Below are 20,418 nucleotides of genomic sequence, written 5' to 3' on the forward strand. Positions count from 1 at the left end.
TTTTCTAATTATTTTATCTTTACCTCTGCTTAGCTTATAAGTGTCTTTTTTTTTATTTTATTTTTTACTCAATCGAACATGTATGTAACAAATATCAATTGTAAAAAAAAAAATATGTATATATATATTTTTTCCCTAATATTTAAATCTGAGATAATCTTTTGAAACATGAAACTTATTCAATATTGTTAACTTTATAAGCGCAGTAGCATTTATGGCTCTGCTTTATATCTTGACAGTTCAAATCAATAATTTGAATAAATTTGTTACACGATCAAAAATACTGGGTGGAGAGCAAAATAAAAATAAATAATTATAATAATAATTGGCGGGATTTAGTCCATCTTTTTCTAGTCCAATCAGGAGTCTACTTGGAGACGACAATAAGTGGGGTTGTCATACAAACTATCCTTATCTATTATATGGATGTCAGAAATAGCATTGCAGTCCTCATAACAACAACATAATTTATTATATGTCCTTTTTTTTTCGCCGCTTATTTACATTGAAACCTCTTAACTATTTACGTGTTATTATTATATATTGCTGCTTTCATGTCGAAAGAGCTATACAAAGCATACAAAAAAAAAAAAAAAACTGCCTCATTTGGAGGATAGACCTCTGTTAAGCTGCTTTTTTCCTTTATTCTAAATAGATAAAATGAAATATAAATCAAAGAGGTAAAAAAAAAATATGGGGATTTTTTATTATAAACTTTTTTGGGTGATTTTTTTTAAGCCAGGAACAAAACTTCATCTTACCCCAATAACTAATTAGATTTATGCGGTGGAGTAAAAAACAAATAAATAGCCAGGGGCGCGGATACTTTTCATCATCCATAACAGTAATTATCATTTGTGTATCTATTATATAAATCCTGTTAATATTCTTCCTTTTATTAATTTCATACACGCTATTTATTTTTATGCGTATTTGGAAGAAGATTACATAGCAGCAGTCTGTATGATTTCTACAATTAAAGATTAACAAGGAGTACACATCAATGATTCAAATATAATGAATAAAAAGCATTGATATATTTGCAAGCATTTGAATATAAGAAATTATTTCTATTTTAGCACTGATTTGTATCAATATAGACAATAGTGCTACAGCAAAATATTTACTTTAACAAACAAGCTATAAATTGCATATACTTCAAAAACTTTAAAGCAAATTATACAGCTACAATATATGTCGATTTTGCCGAAATAATCTTTATTACAACTCAAAGATAAATAGAATCGAACATTCTAAAGTCTATGTTTGAACTGACTCATGTGCTTTCTACTTTCAATTTATCTACCTTTAGCTGTTTCCCATTATGTCGATCCATGGTTTCTTTGTTATATAACAATGAGTAGCAAAATTTTATGCTAAAGTATCTTAGACTCGACATTCAACTTAGACTCGACATTCAAGTAAGAACATGTCAATTATGATATAAGATAATTAATATGTCTTTTGAGGCCCTTAGACCTCGAGAATCTAATGCATTATGTCTTAGGAAGGTGGAGTTATTATCCAAACAGAAGATATAGAAATTACATTCCCTAAAAAAAATAAAATAAAAAAAAACCAAGGAAAATACATACACTTATTTTTGAAATATAAATTAAATAGATTAAATACATATAACAACTCACTCCACAATAGTGTCAACAGGACATTGTTAGATATATTATAGTTAATATAGAAAGACATAATCTACAACACCGCCTTTCAAAAGATAACTGATACCAAATGAACCCCTAAAGGTTCTAGTAAGTGGCTAATAATACTGAATCATCAAGTTTCCTCAAAACTAAACTGTTTGCCCCTAATGAGCTATAGAAGGATTACTCTTAATAACATAACTGCAACATGCTCTACATTGAAAAAAACATGTCTTAAAGTATATATATTCGTGGATAGAAAAGGTAGACAGAACTCTATAAGGAATATCACATGTATTTTTGATAAAGATGTTGTATTTGTTAAAAGGATACTCATCTTTTACTCCTATTCAATACTATTCATAGAACCATTGTTCAAATTGTAAAGATACTAGTAGCTTAGAAACATCCCAGGTTGACTTAATGCTAGCGACTTTATCTATGACAAACAAATCTTCGAGTCATGAGATATAATTTCTATGTTACAAATAGGTTGAAAAAAAAAAAAAGAAGCGTATGTGTCAAAATTGATGTATTAATGCATAGTTGTATATATCTATGCAATGATAAATTGTACTGATTCTTTCCTTAAACTCTACGGCCTTCGACATACTATCCTTGTCCTTTGTCTTTTGAGTTTGAAGCTATTGACAAGCATAAGCCTATTTGATTGCTATTACAATATACAGTAACATAAAAAAGTTAAGATTTCATCTATTATTATAATGTCTGAGTGTAAAAAAAAAATGGCAAATATGAATATGCATACATGTATTTACCCTTTTTTTTATATGTACGATAAAGGCATTGTTTGATAAGATAAAAATGTTGTTACTTGTATTCACTGCAATGAGACGAAGCATATTTTTTTTTTTTTTTAAAAAAAAGGACATTTATGTAAACTTTATAAACGCATGTACATAAAGTGTAACTCATTATGCATCATGTAACATATCAATAAAATACTCGAATCCAACATAATATCTCCAAAAAAGAAACCTCTATTTGGAATCAGTTACCAGAACAGAATACAAAAATATATTCATATAAAAAGATCGTTAATCTCAATAATGGAATATTTCATGCACAAAGTTCTGTTAACATCTTATATTGTTGACAATAAGGGATTAAATAACACGACTGTAATAATCTAGCAAAATTTTTGATACTCCAAATGGCAGTCGGTTTTAGGTCAAATTGTAACAAATAAACAATACGTCTCCAATGGGGTCTTACTTGCTTTTGTCGACTTGAAGGAAGCCCCCCTCCAGTATTCTTTACCCAATCAAAGTGAATCCTATTATTAAATAAAGTAATACCTTCTTGATTGCATGCATGGTCATTGCAACTGTATATCTAAACAATACTATTGAGGATTTTAAAATGAAATATCCTTTATTATTTAAACATCTAGCTTAATAAATCAATCTATAAAGTAAGCATAAAACTAATTGACAGCAGGAAGAGCCAATTGTTGATTAACGTGTTCGACACTAATTCCACTAAGAGCCTTTAGACAAAAATAATAAAGATTAGTGTTAGAAATTACTTGAATGAAAGTTTTCTTACTTGATTTAATGGGTTTGATTTGGTTACTGTTAAAGCACTTGAAAATCTGAGCTAATCTCAAAAAAAAAAAAAAGAAAAAACGAGTTTAATTTCTATTGTGGTAAATCTTTCTCCCTCTCCTGCGGAATTTACATATATGCTTGCTGAAATTGAACAAATGCATAGAAACTGAAATAATGAAAATGTCTCACATATTTGCTATGAGTCCTTTCAATCATCTTTATGCTGGTGCTATGTTATTTGTAATCATAAAATCCTTATAAGCAATGACAAAAGTGAAAGCCAGAACAAGATATGAGGATCATGTTATGTCAGTTCAATACCATTTTTGACTTTAAAAAAAAGGCTGAAATATGACAGATAAAAAATCATCAGACTATATCTACGTGAAAAAAAAAACAAGCCAGTTCCTAAGCAGTCTTATTCCATTCCAGTGTAGATATTCCTCTTAATTCTTAAACACGCGCGCACACACACACACATACATTTCTTGCCTATAATGCTGTGTCTTGCAATCTAATAGCTACAATATCTATTATCCTTTTATTAGGGAAACTGTGAATAGTAAACTACAAAATTAACTTTGATTTATATAATTTTACAATAGAGAAAGTAGACAATTGATCCAAGAAAGTATCATGACTTTAATGCCATAATTAAACACTCTAAAGAAGAAGAAATGAAAGCATGTAGCTGCTGAAAAGAACAAGATATCTATACTGGTAGCCTTAGAAGAGTTCAGTGTCTAGAAAAGCTCATATCAAGAAAAGGGATTAAAGACCTTGAAACTTGAATTACTATTGTTAAAAAGTAATTTTATTATACACATCGAATTCTATCTTAAATATTTTGATGGCTTTGTTCACATTTTATAACCCCAAATTAGCCACCTTATAACTTTCATTACAGCAAAAATAGTGATATCAATGCTAGTAAGAAAATATTCTTGTGATCTCACTTTCTATTTAGGAAGGAAGAAGAAGATCTACAGCTTTTATTAGAGACATCACTGTAGAGAATATGAACGATACCAATATTTACATGTAAACCTTTCTATAAAAATATTCTTTATTTGTCCATAAATTTACCTTGAATTTATTTTCGTCCTTTCTCAAATCAAATTCTCATTGATCTGAAGAAAATTCATCTCAATCTTAAATACTGCGTTATAAATAATTTGATCTTCGGAGATTACATTTTACCGATATAGCGTTTGACGACGATTCTAATTTATCCTCCATTTTTGATATAATAAAATAAAAATAAATAAAATAATACTTCCATTTTTTCTTTTTTTCTTTTTTTTCTTTTTTCTCTGTATCATTATGAAATATTTATTATTACTATTATTATTAATAAGCCCAATATGTGCTATTAAAGTACCAAATCCAATATTTTGGGAACGTAGCTTTACAATGAACATAACTAACGATAATAGTATTGGCACTCTAATTCCTTCTACTTCCAATATGGTAACATGTCAAGATTTTCAGGGAATTCATCTTGACATTAACTCTAGGAATGCACCTGATGTAAACAAAACAAAAAATAAACAAATAATAATGTTCTTTTTACTTATTTGTCATATAAATATATATTTATATATTTATTTTTAGAGAATTGTATTCAATTTTGAAGAGAGTTGCCAATCTTCTAATATGTCTATAAATACTATTCAACAAATAAATGCTTATGGTATAGAAGCACCAGCAATTAAAAATGCTCAAAAGATAGCACTTGTTAAGAGAGGAAATTGTAAATGGAGTGAAAAGATATCAGTCGTAAATCATTTAGCATTATCTAACAATATCAGTATAACAGCGGTTTTTATTTATGACAATATTACTTACGGAGATAATATTACTATCAGTAGAATCCCAGTTACTGGTTCTGGAAGTTTAAGTCCTCCTACATATCCTACACCACTTCCTGCTGATAGATCTGTATTGAACATGTCTGATAATGACTTGGAATTTTCAGGTCCCTCGACTACGGCTGTTTATTTTATCCCCTTTATCTATGGGAATAGATTTGTTGAACGAATTAAACAAAGCTATAATGCTAGTAATCCTACAATGAGACAATATTGGTTACTGACTCCATATTTGGAAGAAGTTTCTTGGGGTTATTCAAGTGCTGATAATTTCTTTGCTACTGGTCGAGGTTATCTATCTTACATTATTGCCTTAGCAGCAGTTTTCCTGATTGGTAATTATATAAATTTATTTATATGGTTTTATAGATATTTATTTATTTTAATATTTAGCCGTGATATTCTTTAGATGGTGGAAAATTCGTCGTATGAGAGCAGATTATCCAAATGGAATGAATGGAACAGCCAATAATAATGGATTTCATATGCAACAAAGAGTAAATCATCTTGATCCTTTACCAGTAGAGATTGTAAATTCTTTACCTATCGATACATATTCTCCTGATTTAATCAAAAATGTGAACTGTGCAATTTGTCTCGAAGATTTTGTTCCTGGTAAAAATGACATACGTATTTTACCTTGTGGACATGGATTTTGTGTGTTGTGTATAGGTAAGAAATGAAATGTGTTTAATTTGTAACAGTGAATCATTATTTTATATTAGATCCATGGCTTACACAAAAATCAACAATGTGCCCAATTTGTAAATGGGATTGTTTACCAACTGAAATGCGCAAAGAAAGGAATCTCCAACAGCAACAAAATAATAGTGATAATGCTGTTAGTATAGACATGACTATACCAGGGCCTTCAACAACACTATCGACGACTAATAACCATGTTCAAAATCACACTGATAATAGTAATGCAAGTAACAATACTACTACTATATCACCACCAATTTCTTCTCCTGATCATTCTCACGACATTAATATATCAATAGTAACAAATACAGATGAAAATTACATTCAAAATTCATCTAGTCAAACAAAACTTCCTTTTGAAAAGAGCACTTATGCAGGTAACAATACTGCTCCTGAATCGTCATCTTCCTCATCAATACCAAAGGATGCAACAAAAGATTAAAATTCATCTTGTGTATATAATTTTATTCAAGAGGGATATTTATATGTATCTCCTTTTCCCTATTATGTAATACTATTTCTTTATTTCTATTATATCCTTATATAATCATTTACTACATTACTATAATAATAATAATAAATAATAATAATACTAATACTAGTACTAATAATAAAATATTTATATTATGTAATTTTACGTTATGCATTGTTTTGGCTCGTAATCCAAATCAGGAAATTAAGAAGAAAATTAAAAGCTTATTTCTCTCTCTCTTTCTCTGTCTGTCTGTCTTTTTATTTTATTTATTTTTATTTTATTTTTTTTTTTTTTTATTAATACTTGAATGCAAGAAATATATTCAAATCCACTTCCATCTTCCTATCGTCAACAGCATAGATACAGAATTTGCTTATGTATCAATGTGTTATATGGTGGACCTTTCGTTTGTTTTATGTGGCTTGTAAAGTGAAGATAAATAATTCAATATGTAAAATAGAGTGAATTAATTTTTATTATAGGTTGTAAATATGTATGCATGTGTATTATCCTTTCAAAAAAGAAGTCGTAAGTCATCATCATATACTATTATAAGCTAATACATATATGGAACTAATGATTCTATACGATAATAAGCAATTTATTCGTATTTAAATGGCCCTGCTTTGATCATACAAGGTATTGTTTGCTTACTATTTGCAATTATTTCTTTGATTGCACTCTATTCATTTTCTCTAGTATGTTAAGCCATCTTTTCTTTTCTTTTTTTTTTATCATTTGTCTCTCATCTAACACATCTAAGCTATTGTAGAATAGGTCAAGACAATTAAGATATTCTCATATTTTAGTTTCGCTAGTCATAATCATCTTTTTGATCATCTATTTTGTTAATCTTATCCTTTTTGGAATCCAAAAAGATCAATTCAGTCAGTGGTGTATCAATCAGTCGCATGATACTATACAAACTTATCTATTCACTCATTCTCCACACAACAGCACTTTACTTCCAAATTCACCTTTAACATTCATATCAAGAGGAGGTGACAACCTAGGTTTATATAACTGTACTAGACTATGGGAGAGTGAGTTAAAGCTCTCGATAATTGTCTTTGTGATCCTTTTAGTCACTTATGTAAGGACTTATACTATTGAAATGAAATACAATGAAATAAACGAACCGAAATCATGAATAACATTTATACTATTCTCTATTTAGATCCATGCCGCCCTATGCTTTAGATATTACACGTATGAGAGACTTCATGCTGAACAAGAGATGAGAATCCAAATGTCAAATCTCGTTTTAATGCAAAATGGAAACATTTTAATGCCTCAAAATAATCCTCCTACTATAATGAGAAATATAGCGCCAACGAATAAAGTAGAAGAAGAAAAGAATGCTGGTAACGTTCAATCGGAAGAGGAGAATGATCAAAGAAGTTTAGCTCAAATAGTTAGAGCAATGCTGGGTAGACTTTAATAAATAAGAGTGCATGCAACACTTCTTTATTTATCCTTTTACCAAAAAAAAAAAAAAAAAATTACTTTAAACAATTATCATTTATGATGGAAATAAATAATATACACATATACATATGTAAACTATTATATTGCTCTTTCAAGATCATTTTACTCATTTACACGTTTAAATTTGTATACTTTTACATCGCCTTTAAAGGGTACACCCAATTCAATCAATTTGGTAAAAGCTGATACAAAGTCTTCATAGAACTTTTCTTGATCTTTAGCATATAGATCAAAGTATTTTTTGAATTCCTTATCATTATACATGGCTAATTCAGCAGGCAGCATCATAACATCTGTATTGTTCTTGTCAACCCATTGCCAACCACCATCAGGCAATTCTTTCTTAATCCATGTACGAGTAGAAATAGCCTTAAAGTATTCATTAGAAAATACTGTAGGTGCTTCTTGCCAAGGTCCATTAAATCCACTGCGTTCAGGATGACAACGTCCCAAGGCATGTGCACCCACTAAAGCAACAATCTCTTGATCATTAAATCCCTATTTTTTTTTTTTTTTTTTTTGAAAAAAAAATATCAAAAATTAGTCATTTGTCTTGTTCTTTTTTTTTCCTTTTCCTTATATTAATAATAGATAAATACCATTCTATAAAAAATATCACGGATATGATCTTCTTTTTTGGTAGCATCAGGCAAACGACCATCAGGAGTGCAACTTTCGGTAGTTAAAGCGTCTTCACGGCCAGGTCTCCAAGGAATAGTAGGACCTCCCTAATGATGAGATGAAATTGATTTAAATATGTTATAGTATGAAATAGAGGAGTTTTTTTTTATTTTCTTTCTTTCTTTCTTTCTTCTTTTAATATCTACCAATTCTTGAACAGCACAAACACCAGCTAAGGTCCAAAGATCACCATAACTGATTTCAGGATTTTTTTTATGAATCTTCTCTAATAACTCACGAGCAATTACTAAACCATTATTAGCAGCATGTATAGATTCAGGTTCAAATCCTAAAATAGGTTGTATGTAATTCTATTATTAGTCATTAATTCATTTATCAGTTTTGAAAAAATAATATAAAACTTACTCATAGTAGCGCCATTACTGCCTCCTGTCTTGGTTTCTTTATCATAGGTACCAGACGCATGCCATGCAAGACGAAGTAGAACAGGTCCATAGGATCCATCATCATAGCTTTAATAGCAAATTAAACCAATAAAAAGGAAGAATTCAATTAAAAATACATTATATGTGTATTTCTTTTTTCTCATGCTACAAAAAAAAAAAAAAATATTATTTACTCTGAATCTTCATCAAGCATTTCTGCAATTTCATTATAAATCTTTTGATAATCAGTTTCTTTCTTTTCTTTGTTAGCAATAACATTCGAAGCATCATATGTTGATTTGAAGGACTGGTTTATATTATAATGATAGCCAGCAGCACCACCAACAGCTAACAAAGCTACATGGATACAAATGATTACAATATTATTATTTGCCCTTTTTTTTTTTTTTTTTTCTAAGAAGGAGCATAAATAGAAACAAAACAACTTACTTAAAGCAACAAACTTATTAAAGCCTTTTTTTTTAGGAGTAGCCCCTTCAGAAGTATAATAACGACTACATTTTAAAATAGATGCTCGAGCATTATTCCTAATACGATTACTGACACCCATAAAGGAATTAGCAGACACAAATAGAGGATACGTTGTATTCAAACGTGATCTAAGTGAATTAGCTGAACGAAGAGGATTCATTATTAACAGAAGAAATTGTTAAAAAGAAAGAGAGAGAAAAAAAAAGAAGAGAAATAAAGAAATACTTTTGTAATGCTTCATCTCTATTTATTTTCTTTCTTGTACCTGATTCATAATTTTTTTCAACCAATAAAAGGATGCTTACTAATAAAAAAAATGTAGTTTTCTTCATTCATAGTTGTTTATCAGTAGTATTTTTTTTTCCTTTTCTTTTTTATATTTGTATAAATATATGTATTTTGTAAATCAGTAAAACAGATCAATTGTATAAACAGTACGATTTACTTTTGATTTGAGGATTTTCCATAATTTTCGAAGAATAATATGAACATAAAATTACCGGGAAAAGATGAAGATTGTCCTACCTACTAACACAAATATTATTAATATTTATTCATATTTCTTTTCTTTTTTTTTTTTGTTTTTTTTTTTCAGCTAAATTAACAATGAACTTTTTTACAGAGGTTACACTATATTTTTAAAAAAAAGAATTAATAGAACAAAATTCTATGATATGCTTCATAAGTAACAATGATGCATCATTTTATATAATTACAGAAAGTAATAGTATGTATACCAAACTATTCTTAAAATTTGACAACTACCTATTTTATATGAGTAAAGGATAAAACCTTAAAGAAGTCTTTTTTTTTTTTTTGTTATTTGCTATGTGGAGAATATATTCTTTTTCTTTTAGCTAATAACACATTTGTAAGTGTTACGATTGAGGAAATGATACAATTGTATGATTTTTTTTATGAACTACTACTTTTTAAGAACACATATATCTTCTATTTAACTAATAAACTATTTTATTATCTATAATAATCAAAGAATATTAAATTAGTTTGTTCATCATAAAGACATTTGTTGCTTAGAATTGCTAAGCTTTAGTTTATAACTAGCAATACATTGCCAAGTAGCTATTTTATTTTAAAGCATAGAAAATAAAATTTGATATTTATACCACAGCTGTTTATTTTCAAAGCATATACTTGCTTTTAAGATGTTATTGTTCTCCTTTCTTTTATTTTTTAGCTGATAACGTTTATACCTTTATAATACATACAGAAGTGGAAGAGCTGTGTTCCTGAAATTGTGTATTTCAATTTATTATATAACAGCTTTAATTTGTTCTTGGGATATAAAAAAAAAACGAGTACCTTTTTTTCTTTCTAACCATTTTATTCTTCTTTAATTATTTCAATAGCTACTTACCCTTAAAAAAAGCTATTTACATTGTTAACTTGAATTTTATTTTATTTTTTTTTTTTAATTTCTCATGTCTTTCTTGATAACAATATAGATGAAGTCTGAAAATTCTTTCAATAAGAGAATGAGATAGATATAAGATTCTACTTGAATCAGAAAGAAAGCAAAGATACATGCAATGGGTTTGATAACTGGTTGCAAAGATATGCAAGTTGGATTTCTCTCAGGGGGGGAGTCGCTAGATTTTCTAGCTTTATACCATTAATGAATATCCTCAAAGATCCTCTTTGCAAAATGTGTAAGTCTCTTATCATATGAGTAACGAAAAGAAAAGAAAAACTGGGACATAACCGTAAAATTCATATGACAAAAATGCTTCAATTTTAATAAAGCGAGTAACTGAACATGCCAAGTCGCCAAGGTTACTTCCCTTATTTTGTGAAATCTTGAACTAGTAAAGTCGAGCATGAAAACATTACTATTCTTCATCGTGGTATTATTGAATGCCAAAGCAGAATGGAAGACCTTATGCCAGTCATGTCAATAAACCTCGTTCTTTGAAAATAGCCATCAAAAGAAGATATAAATAATTTTGAGGGCGCATGTCTACTCCCCCCCTCTCTCCTAGCAATATTTTAGTCGTAGCAAGCCCTGTATCCCTAATGATGCATAATCGATGAGCATCATGGCTTTACTTTGAAATACTTTCATCGTTATAAATGAATTTGTTACAATATAAGAATTTAATACAAGGTAGTAGAAAGATGCCTGCAAGTTGTACGATAAAAAAAAACTTTTAGTTTGAAATAATAATATCATTTTTAATCAATTTAAGAAGCATAAAGTATTATAAAAGATAACTACGACACAATTAAAGAGATAATAGTGCAAATGAAGTGTTATAGGGAAATATAGAATCAAGTTTGTGGAGGGGATAACGGGCGAAATGGATTATACCAAGAACAGATATTGAGATAGAAGCACAGTTCATACTTTATACGCTTTAATTTATAAGGTTTTTTTTTTTTTTTTTTTTTTTTTTTTTTTTTTTTTTTTTTAATAATTACTTCAGATATTTGGAGATGACAATGTGTCTATAGATAGTAGTTAAGGGAATACTGCTTTGCCGTTATTTGTATAGAATGCTTTGGATAGTACGTTAAACGATCACTAGATAATCTGAGAATGTATTTGATTTATTCAATAAACATTATAGTTAGCCATAAAGTTAGTTTTAATGATATACATTATCTTCAATGCGTTAATGATTCCGACTTGTGGGGAGGGGAATTTTGACGTTGATCGAAACTGTGTTGACGATAGAATTTAATATGTATTTGGTTGAGTTGCTTGAGCGTTAACAGATGTACTTCTTTATAAGTTAGATTAGCTGATAATAGTATTATACCATTGAGATAGTCAACGCTGTAGATATTATATATAATTTACAATATCCATGAATATACAAACCTTTGTGTACTGATATATTTCAGCCATTACAGTAGCTTTAATCACAATAAAATATACTATTATAATCTGTAAGTAATCTGACCTTCATGTCTAAATATATCATGCAAATAGATGTAGATACTATATGAAAATATATATTTAAATATCCTTAATTAACAAGAATAAATAGTTTATATAGTCATTTACATATATATATAACTTCATTTTAATAGACAAATACTGTATATCAGTTTTTTTTTATGCTTTATTAAGCTTACAATAATAACACAGCAAAGCATATCTTCTTAATAATAAAGTAAGGAGATAGTTTTATAACTGATTTTTGTCTATTTAGCTAAAAAGTTAGTTAGTTAGTTGTGAACTGTTTATTATATAAATAATTTAACTGAAATAGTAGACATACTTGGTATATTATACGATATATTTAAGAAAGATATATTAAAATTGAAAATTATATATAAATTTCTTTTTATCCATTTATCAAAAATTAAATAAACTAGTGTTATATTATAGAATTCAAAAGACAGTAATTAATACAAGTATGAGAAGAGCATTTGATTTAACAATAACAGTCATATATGGTCTGTGTTTATATACACATATTTGTATACATTTATATGAATATCAATGGAAATAGGAAATAAACTCCAAATCAGTCATTCTAATAAAAGTAAATGAATATTCTTTTTTTCTTAAAAAAAAAAAAAATACTACATATTCAACGTAATAGAAAAAATAAAGAAGAGGGGAGGGAAGATGCAAGTTGAATAGGTTTATTAAAAAAATAAAATGAGGTTATGCATTCTACTGCGAGCATATTCTGTTAAAAATCTATCCTTGTGAACAATAAGTTTTTTTTTTTCCTTTTTCTTTCTTTCTTTCTTTCTTTCTTTCTTTCTTTCTTTCTTTCTTTATTTTTTTTTTTATCGTCGAACTCTAAACAATGTCTACAGTTTCTGTTACAAATGAGCCTTTACCTTCTTTTGAACCTATTGAACAAAGTCAGAAGAATTTACAAAAAAGAAAAAGAGATTCTGGTATTCTTAGTAAGAATTTATCAAATGATGAGGATGAAAAAAGTTTAGTAGAAAAAGATCAAGAGGTAAATATAAATACATGCTTAAGATAGAATATAATATTCCAAGGAGATTATATATTAAATATCTTTCAAATAGCCGAAAAAGATTCTTTTTCTAATCAAGCTAAATCATCAGGAACAATAGTAAGGACATTGTATTCCAATAATTTATAGTTATTCATTTATCTATATAAAAACAGACTAAACCACTTATTATTTGGATTGGTGCTACTATTATGCCTCGACAAGAAGAAGAAGGAGATATTGGTAACGATTTACCCATTTCTGGTGCCTTTAGTGTTTATTATGGATTAAACGATAGTCGTAATTTTACTGAGAGAGTTACTCTTACACAAAACCAAAACTTGGATTATGTTTATAATATGGTAATGCATGTTTATTTGTATAAGCCTGATTTACTATTTGCTTATATTATTTACTAGGGGGTCATTCATGCATTACAAAAATGCGAAGATGATGTTAGCACTTTATCTATTCATACTGGAAGTCAAGAAGCTGGTAAAGTATTTCAAAAAGGAAAAAAAAAAGCATAAATTAAAAACCTTACATTTACACATTTTTGTAGGACTCGGCAGTCCTGACTACGAAATATGTAATCAAATTAAAGAATTTATTAACAATAGAAAAGGAAGTACATTAATTGTAAGTGTTTATAAATACATTACTCATGCATATCTTATATACAAAATATAACCTTTGCTAACAAATTATTACTATTTAATAGGATAATAGAGTAAATCATTTTGATAAAAGTAAAGATTATCAAGCTGCTCATAAAATGGCAGTTGAAAAACTATACGAAATAAATGAAGAGTAAGTATACATACATACATACATACATGCATGCGTACATACATACATACATACATACATGCATGCGTACATACATACATACATACATACATACATACATATACACATATTTTGTTCTTTTATATATTTGCATCATTTTCACTTATTCATATACATTGTATTTTATAGTGTAAAAATGCCTAATACTTCTGTAGTTATGGATGATAGTATTGAAATTACTATATTATCAGTTAAAGATAATACTATTCCATTAGAAAGTCAAACAAAATTACCGGTAGAAACTCAGATTATAATACAGGAAGACGTCAAAACCAAGGAGGAGTTAAATGAGGTTATTGCCAACTCGACTAAAATTTCATCAAATACAGATATCATTCTCAATGATGTCGCTATTACTTCTATAGCTCCTCTTAACAATGAAGAAAATAATACACCTCATATTTCTGCTTTAAACCAAAAAGATAAAGTAACAATTAGTAGTAAACTTCATACAGATAATGATGTCACTGAAGGTTCGACATCTATTTCATATTTCCATAGTTTTATTAATTTCTTAAAAGCTCCATTTTTCAGCAAATATTCATAATTTTTTTATTTTTCTTAAATGTTTAATTTCTGGCACATGTACACTTATAAATAAAATAATATGCATTTTTTTTTTAGATTTATCTATTTTATGCAAAAAAAAAAAAAAAATTTAGTGACTTCTATTTTACTTTATTTTGTTTGTTAGCCAATGAAATTATCCTCTTTTTTTTTTTTTTTTTTCTTAGAGACTATAAAAGTACAGGTCTTTATTTTTTGAAATAAACACACCTATTAATCCCTATATCATTATTTTTCTTTTCTTTGGATTTATATAAAGAGGTATGTCTTCAGCATTTGAATCCTTTGTTGCTGTACATAAATATCAATTATCTTCAATACCTGAAGAATTATGGCAGGTAAAGTATATAAAAAGTTTATAAACACACACACACAAAAAAAAAATTTATATTTATTGTTAAACATATAAAAGTCCCTTTTTATGAAATTGGGCGAAGATTATCTCGATGCAGGTAAATTTATTTGACACATGATATACCCAAAAAAACAAAAACAATATATAGTTAATAATAAATATATATCATCGATAAGGTAATTTTGTTGAGCTTCATCATGGTGATCCTATGGAAGGTTACACTCTTCACGTCAAAGCTGATAAAACAATTAAAAAACACAGGTGAAATAATTTAAAAATAAATAAATTGAAGCGTTAAAATTAATGATAATAAAATATATATGATAGTGAGATATTCTTAGTTGATCATGCTTGGACTACTTCTCCAGAAACAGCAAAAGAAGAATTACGCTTAAATCCTTCTTTGATGGATCGACTTGAAAATTTGATGAACATTGATCCCATCGATGCTCCTGTAGATTCTGATGATGAAGAGGATGACGAAATAAAGCCTAGCGATGAATTAGTTCAACTTGTAGCTACTCAAGCTAATGTCTCAGAAAAAGAAGCTAGAGAAGCATTAATAGCTGAGAACAATGAAGTAGTAAATGCTATTATGGTAAGAACTTGTTATATCTATATCTATATCTATACATATACATATATTTTAATTAAATTATTTATTAACAAAGATTTATCAACTACACTAGCATTTAACAATCGATCCTGAAGCAAAAGCTGAAGCAGATAGATTACAGGATCAAGTAATGGGTCAAATGCTTGCAAGTGGAAAGCCTCAAGAGAAAGAGGACAAGGAAAATAGAGAAAGATTAAAGAGAAGAGAGGAAAGAGAAAAGACATGGATAAATCAACGTGTCGAGCAGATTTACGAAAAAATGTGGTCGTATCTTCAAACCTATACTTATTCTATTCTTCAACAAGATGGTCAACCCATTTCTCAAACTGCTTGGTATATTACTGATGAAGTTGGCTCTGCCATCTGCCATTCTTCTGACCCTAATGTCATCTGTTTACCTTTCATCTTTTCTCGTGGTGCAAGCGGAATGATTCCGTATAGTGTTATTTTCCCCATTAAAGATATTGGACCTGGAGAAATAATTACATGCGATATTTTGCCAAAGAGCATTCAACGTGAATCAGACAAGCTTGCTTATCTTTTTGCCTTTGAAGATAGAGTTTTGTTGGATAATGGTATTCAGAGCAAGCGTAATGAATTAATTGATTTATTCAAAGCGAAACAAGAAAAATTGAAGAATCAAACATTTACATCCGTTGAAAGTTTAAAGTATTTGTCTGCCGAAAAAGTATTAGAGACTTTGAAAAAGGAGGGTGAAGATAAGGCCAAGGCTGAAAAGATTGTCGTTTATACTGATACTACATTTATTCAACAATACTTAAAACTGGATAACGTCAAGTTTACAGACGATCCTATTAAGGCTGATATCATCTGGACTAGCAATATGTTCGAAAGCTGGGATTCTCTTAAATCTCAACAAATTATTAATCGAATCCCTAACGAAGAATGTATTACTTTTAAAAATAAGTTAAATGAATTAATCTATAATACTTTTGGTCTCCCTGATTGGTATCTTCCTACATATAATATCACAACTCAGTTATCAGAATTTGTTGGTGACTTCTTAAGTAAAGAAGATGAAGTAAATACAAATATCTGGATTACAAAGCCCTGGAGTATGTCTAGTAGTTCAAGTCTTGATGTTACAAAAAACCTTTCTAAAATCATTCGTCAATATGATAATCCAGTACCCAGAATTGCTCAACAGTATTTGACTTCTCCTTGTCTTTACAATGGAAAAAAATTCGGTCTTCATTATTTTGTCCTTGTCTATCGTACTGAGCCTCATTTAGTTGCTTGTGTTTATAACATGTTTTTGGTTCGTTTAGCTAATAAAAAGTACAGCATAGAGAATTTGGACGATCATGAGAGTCAGCTTACAACAATGAATCAAATGACTCAATTAGACTGCAAGAGTTTCATTCATAACGTTGAAAAGCAACACAATTTTAAATGGGATTTCATTCAAAGAGATATTAACACAGTTATAAAAAGTAAATATAAAATTGACATGTATTCATTTTTTAGTAGTAGCCGTGTTTTTGCTAACTTTATTATTGCTAGATATTTTGATTGCTGCAACAAATACATCTCAACCTTTAGGTTCATTAACAGAAAATAATACTTCAAAGTTGAATACATTTAGTGTTTATGGAGTAGATATTATATTAACAAATACTTTTAAGCCTATCATCACTGGTGTTAACTCTTCTCCAGATTGTATCAAAGCCTGTGAAGTAAGTTATTAAAAAAAAAAAAAAAAAAAAGAATATAACAAATTTATTAATTTCTATATTCATTTGCTTTAGTATGATTCTGAATTTGTCAATGATATCTTTTCAGTAATTGATGGCCGTTTTGGTAACATCGAGAAAAGCTTAAGTAAATTTACACCACTATAAAATAAAGATTTTGGTTTAAGGATTTATTACTGTTATTATTACTATTACTATTTTTTTTTTTTTTTTTTTTTTCGAAGCAATATATAGGATATATTTATATATTTATTTATATTTATTTGTTTATTTATAAATATGCGTTTAATTGGCAGTTTCATTATTTGAAGTCATAGTCGGAGGTAAAGACATATTAGGAGTGGTAGATAGATTGGGAGAGGATGCCATAATGACTACAGGAGGAGGTTTAGTTTTTCTAGAAGTATTTAGAGTTAGAGTTTCCGTATGATTTGTTGAAATAACAGAAGTGCCAATTGTAGCAGTAGAGGTATTTGTATGAACCATAGGTTCATTATTATTTCCAATCGTAGTCATAAGAGTACTGGATGATTCAGTAGTGTTTGGTAAATCGAGTACATCCCTTCTTTTCAAATCTTGCTGTATATTTTCAATATCCTTTGCAAGGATATTAGTGACACCATTAGCTTTCAGTGACTTGACAATAAAGGAAACACCTACATGTTCTCTTAATAATCGATGAACAATCAATAAATGCTCGGGAGATAAAGATCGATACATAGCATAAGTACGAGGGTCTTCAGCAATAGGATGATTATGTTCTCCAATACTCTTACGAATAATCCAAAAACTACCACGACAACATCGAGCATAAATCATACAAGCGCATCCTGTCTTTTGCGATCGACGAATACGTGGCTTTATTGTCTTATTCGTTTGAGGTCTCTTCGTATTCTTTCGATAATGTCCACCATGCTTACAAATTAAGTAAATCTTTGTCTTGTCTGACTTACTTGTAGTTAGTGCAACATTATACTTTCTACCATATTCATAAGCTTCCGTACGAAGTTCTTCCAAAGTTTGAAACATTCGGCCCATTGCAAATCTTTCATAAAATTCTGTAATGATGGGACTGGAAGGGTCTAACTGAACAGTACCTGAGCTGTTATTTTCATTGTTATTATTAGTGTTGTTTTCAGTTGAAATAGAGTTGCTGCTATTGTTCGAGCTTAATGTTTGTGACAAAAGTTGATTATTTGCATTTAATAAGGTTTGATTATTTTGAGTCGTTGCTAAAGTAGGATGGCTTATAAGTGGATGATTGTCCATCAAGTTATGAATTAAAGGCTGACTGTTCACATCAATTAATGTTTGTTGTGCAAAATCAGTGAGAGTTGTTGTTTGTTTAAGAGCATTAGACAGATTCTTGGCTGCTTCAGTTAAAGAATTTATTTGACTTTCAGAGATATTTGTAGGAATAGATTGACTATTAACTTCAGACAAGATCTCGTGTTTGACTTCTTGACTCATATTTTATATACACACCCACACACACAACGCAATAAAATAGTAATAAAAGAAGAGGAAAAAAAAAAGGCGAATTAGAAAACAAATTCAAAATTTCACTAATGGCACCCATTTGTACAGTTATCATTTACTACAATAAAAATTTTTTTTTCTAATATTCATTTGCGGATAAACATTTAACCCGTATAATATACAAGAATTTTAATCGTTGAAAACACATATTATTGTATGTTAATTTTGTATAGGGAATATCATGTTTTATATTACTGATAGAAAGCCTGCTACAATAAGCTCACAAAGTTATAGGCTATATAAAAGACATCTTTTTTTTTCTTTCTTTCAATCTGTTTTATGGTTAAGTTTTAACCATTTGATAGATAACAATATCTTTTATACAAACTTATTTTTACAGTGCTAACAGTGCCAAATGGCGGTTTTGCAAATCATAGTGGCGGCTTTTCGAAAGTTTAAATGACGGCTTTCCCAAACTCAAATGGCAGCTTTGCAAACTCCAATTGACGGATTTTGCTTATTTCATTTTCAGTGCGACCTTTTTTTTTTTTTCTTTTTGCTGTTCCAAATGCAATATTTTCAATTTCTTTACACTTTCTATCGTTTTTCTGATAGATGAAGGGGTCCTTCTTTTTTCTCTGCTGTATACATTGCAGCTGCTAACCCTTTTTACAACAATAGCTTTTCTGCTTTGGAAGCTGACTACTTGATCCATGACAGCATAGTTAAGTTCGTCTTTAACAAACAAAACAAAGAATGAATTGTACAACTTTAGAATACTAGATAGAAAAGGATAGGCGACCTTTGATGTAATTAGATCTGAGAACTTTACTGTTAAACTTGCCAAATAGTAGAAATGGGTTAATGGTGTATATAAAGCACTGTAGTCAATACAGTACATATTCAGATGGATGCTGATATTAATTATCGTAGTGTGTAAAGAACTTTCCAATTGTTTCTTTAATACTAAACTAAACACGTTGCCATTATCAATGTGTCTACAATTTTCATATATTGATTTTGTCGTAAGGGAAGTTGAATTGGACTTTTCGATTCAACTTTATGTTGACAATCATCCAAAGTAAGACGTAGCCAGTTCGAGAATAAGGACGATTTACAGACTAATATAAAGGAAGCCAGCAATAATGTCCCCGTTCGCCATATTCGAAATATCATTCAACACTCTGTCAGTGTATTTGACAAATTGTTTAGAAAAAGAGGCCAACTAAAGCAGCTTACTTTATAAATAAATTGCTTTCATTCATCCAAACTATAAAACGCCAAATGAAATAAGTAAAACCGTCATTTAGCATTGTTAACACTGTATTAGATTTAGAATTATTTGAAGCAGGTAAATAAATAATATTAAAAGAACAGTCTTTTAAAAGAGCATTCTATCTTTGCAATCTTATTATTATTTTAAAGCTTATATGTATATCAATCCTTAAAAGAATTAAATAAACACGAATAGAAAATAAAAATAATAATAAGCATATATGATCTCTATATTTTTAGTAAATTTAAATTTTGCTTTACTGGTTTACTGTGACATCATTTGCCCACTCTTTT

At 28.8% G+C, this 20,418-nt stretch overlaps 7 protein-coding genes across 7 annotated transcripts; 4 read left to right on the forward strand and 3 right to left on the reverse strand.

Annotated features, from left to right (window-relative positions):
• Window positions 1-1,507: 1,507 nt before the first annotated feature.
• On the reverse strand, window positions 1,508-1,850 carry BX663DRAFT_503256 (uncharacterized protein; the record flags this gene model as incomplete). The annotated part of the gene is made up of 2 exons (XM_051526742.1): window positions 1,828-1,850; window positions 1,508-1,704 (listed from the first exon to the last, which is right to left on the reverse strand). A coding segment is annotated over exon 2 (197 nt), but the record flags the coding sequence as incomplete, so codon positions are not given.
• A 2,661-nt stretch (window positions 1,851-4,511) lies between these two features.
• Window positions 4,512-6,357, forward strand: BX663DRAFT_503264 (uncharacterized protein). Its single transcript, XM_051526743.1, has 4 exons — window positions 4,512-4,756; window positions 4,841-5,432; window positions 5,491-5,769; window positions 5,823-6,357. Exons 1-4 carry the CDS (start codon window positions 4,550-4,552, stop codon window positions 6,242-6,244), a joined length of 1,500 nt encoding a protein of 499 aa, XP_051384697.1. The 5' UTR covers window positions 4,512-4,549; the 3' UTR covers window positions 6,245-6,357.
• Window positions 6,358-6,561: 204 nt separating this feature from the next.
• On the forward strand, window positions 6,562-7,804 carry BX663DRAFT_503266 (uncharacterized protein). The gene is made up of 5 exons (XM_051526744.1): window positions 6,562-6,701; window positions 6,760-6,805; window positions 6,875-6,975; window positions 7,050-7,370; window positions 7,455-7,804. The coding sequence occupies exons 1-5, from the start codon at window positions 6,585-6,587 to the stop codon at window positions 7,716-7,718; spliced, it is 849 nt and encodes a 282-aa protein (XP_051384698.1). The 5' UTR covers window positions 6,562-6,584; the 3' UTR covers window positions 7,719-7,804.
• Window positions 7,805-7,867: 63 nt separating this feature from the next.
• On the reverse strand, window positions 7,868-9,403 carry BX663DRAFT_431038 (heme peroxidase; the record flags this gene model as incomplete). The annotated part of the gene is made up of 6 exons (XM_051522847.1): window positions 7,868-8,263; window positions 8,365-8,493; window positions 8,593-8,735; window positions 8,813-8,919; window positions 9,027-9,189; window positions 9,283-9,403. 6 exons carry the CDS (start codon window positions 9,401-9,403, stop codon window positions 7,868-7,870), a joined length of 1,059 nt encoding a protein of 352 aa, XP_051384699.1.
• A 3,681-nt stretch (window positions 9,404-13,084) lies between these two features.
• BX663DRAFT_503274 (uncharacterized protein) lies at window positions 13,085-14,721 on the forward strand. Its single transcript, XM_051526745.1, has 7 exons — window positions 13,085-13,245; window positions 13,342-13,388; window positions 13,445-13,630; window positions 13,688-13,763; window positions 13,831-13,907; window positions 13,990-14,078; window positions 14,247-14,721. The coding sequence occupies exons 1-7, from the start codon at window positions 13,110-13,112 to the stop codon at window positions 14,662-14,664; spliced, it is 1,029 nt and encodes a 342-aa protein (XP_051384700.1). The 5' UTR covers window positions 13,085-13,109; the 3' UTR covers window positions 14,665-14,721.
• A 143-nt stretch (window positions 14,722-14,864) lies between these two features.
• On the forward strand, window positions 14,865-17,541 carry BX663DRAFT_451321 (tubulin-tyrosine ligase family-domain-containing protein). The gene is made up of 7 exons (XM_051523755.1): window positions 14,865-15,022; window positions 15,097-15,136; window positions 15,216-15,300; window positions 15,367-15,637; window positions 15,729-17,109; window positions 17,180-17,352; window positions 17,425-17,541. Exons 1-7 carry the CDS (start codon window positions 14,948-14,950, stop codon window positions 17,515-17,517), a joined length of 2,118 nt encoding a protein of 705 aa, XP_051384701.1. The 5' UTR covers window positions 14,865-14,947; the 3' UTR covers window positions 17,518-17,541.
• Window positions 17,542-17,579: 38 nt separating this feature from the next.
• BX663DRAFT_503277 (uncharacterized protein) lies at window positions 17,580-18,889 on the reverse strand. Its single transcript, XM_051526746.1, has one exon. It carries the CDS (start codon window positions 18,838-18,840, stop codon window positions 17,656-17,658), a length of 1,185 nt encoding a protein of 394 aa, XP_051384702.1. The 5' UTR covers window positions 18,841-18,889; the 3' UTR covers window positions 17,580-17,655.
• Between the last annotated feature and the right edge of the window lie 1,529 nt (window positions 18,890-20,418).

This window comes from Cokeromyces recurvatus, assembly GCF_025118155.1.
Source record: "Cokeromyces recurvatus strain NRRL 2243 chromosome Unknown BX663scaffold_7, whole genome shotgun sequence".
Classification (NCBI taxonomy): domain Eukaryota; kingdom Fungi; phylum Mucoromycota; class Mucoromycetes; order Mucorales; family Mucoraceae; genus Cokeromyces; species Cokeromyces recurvatus.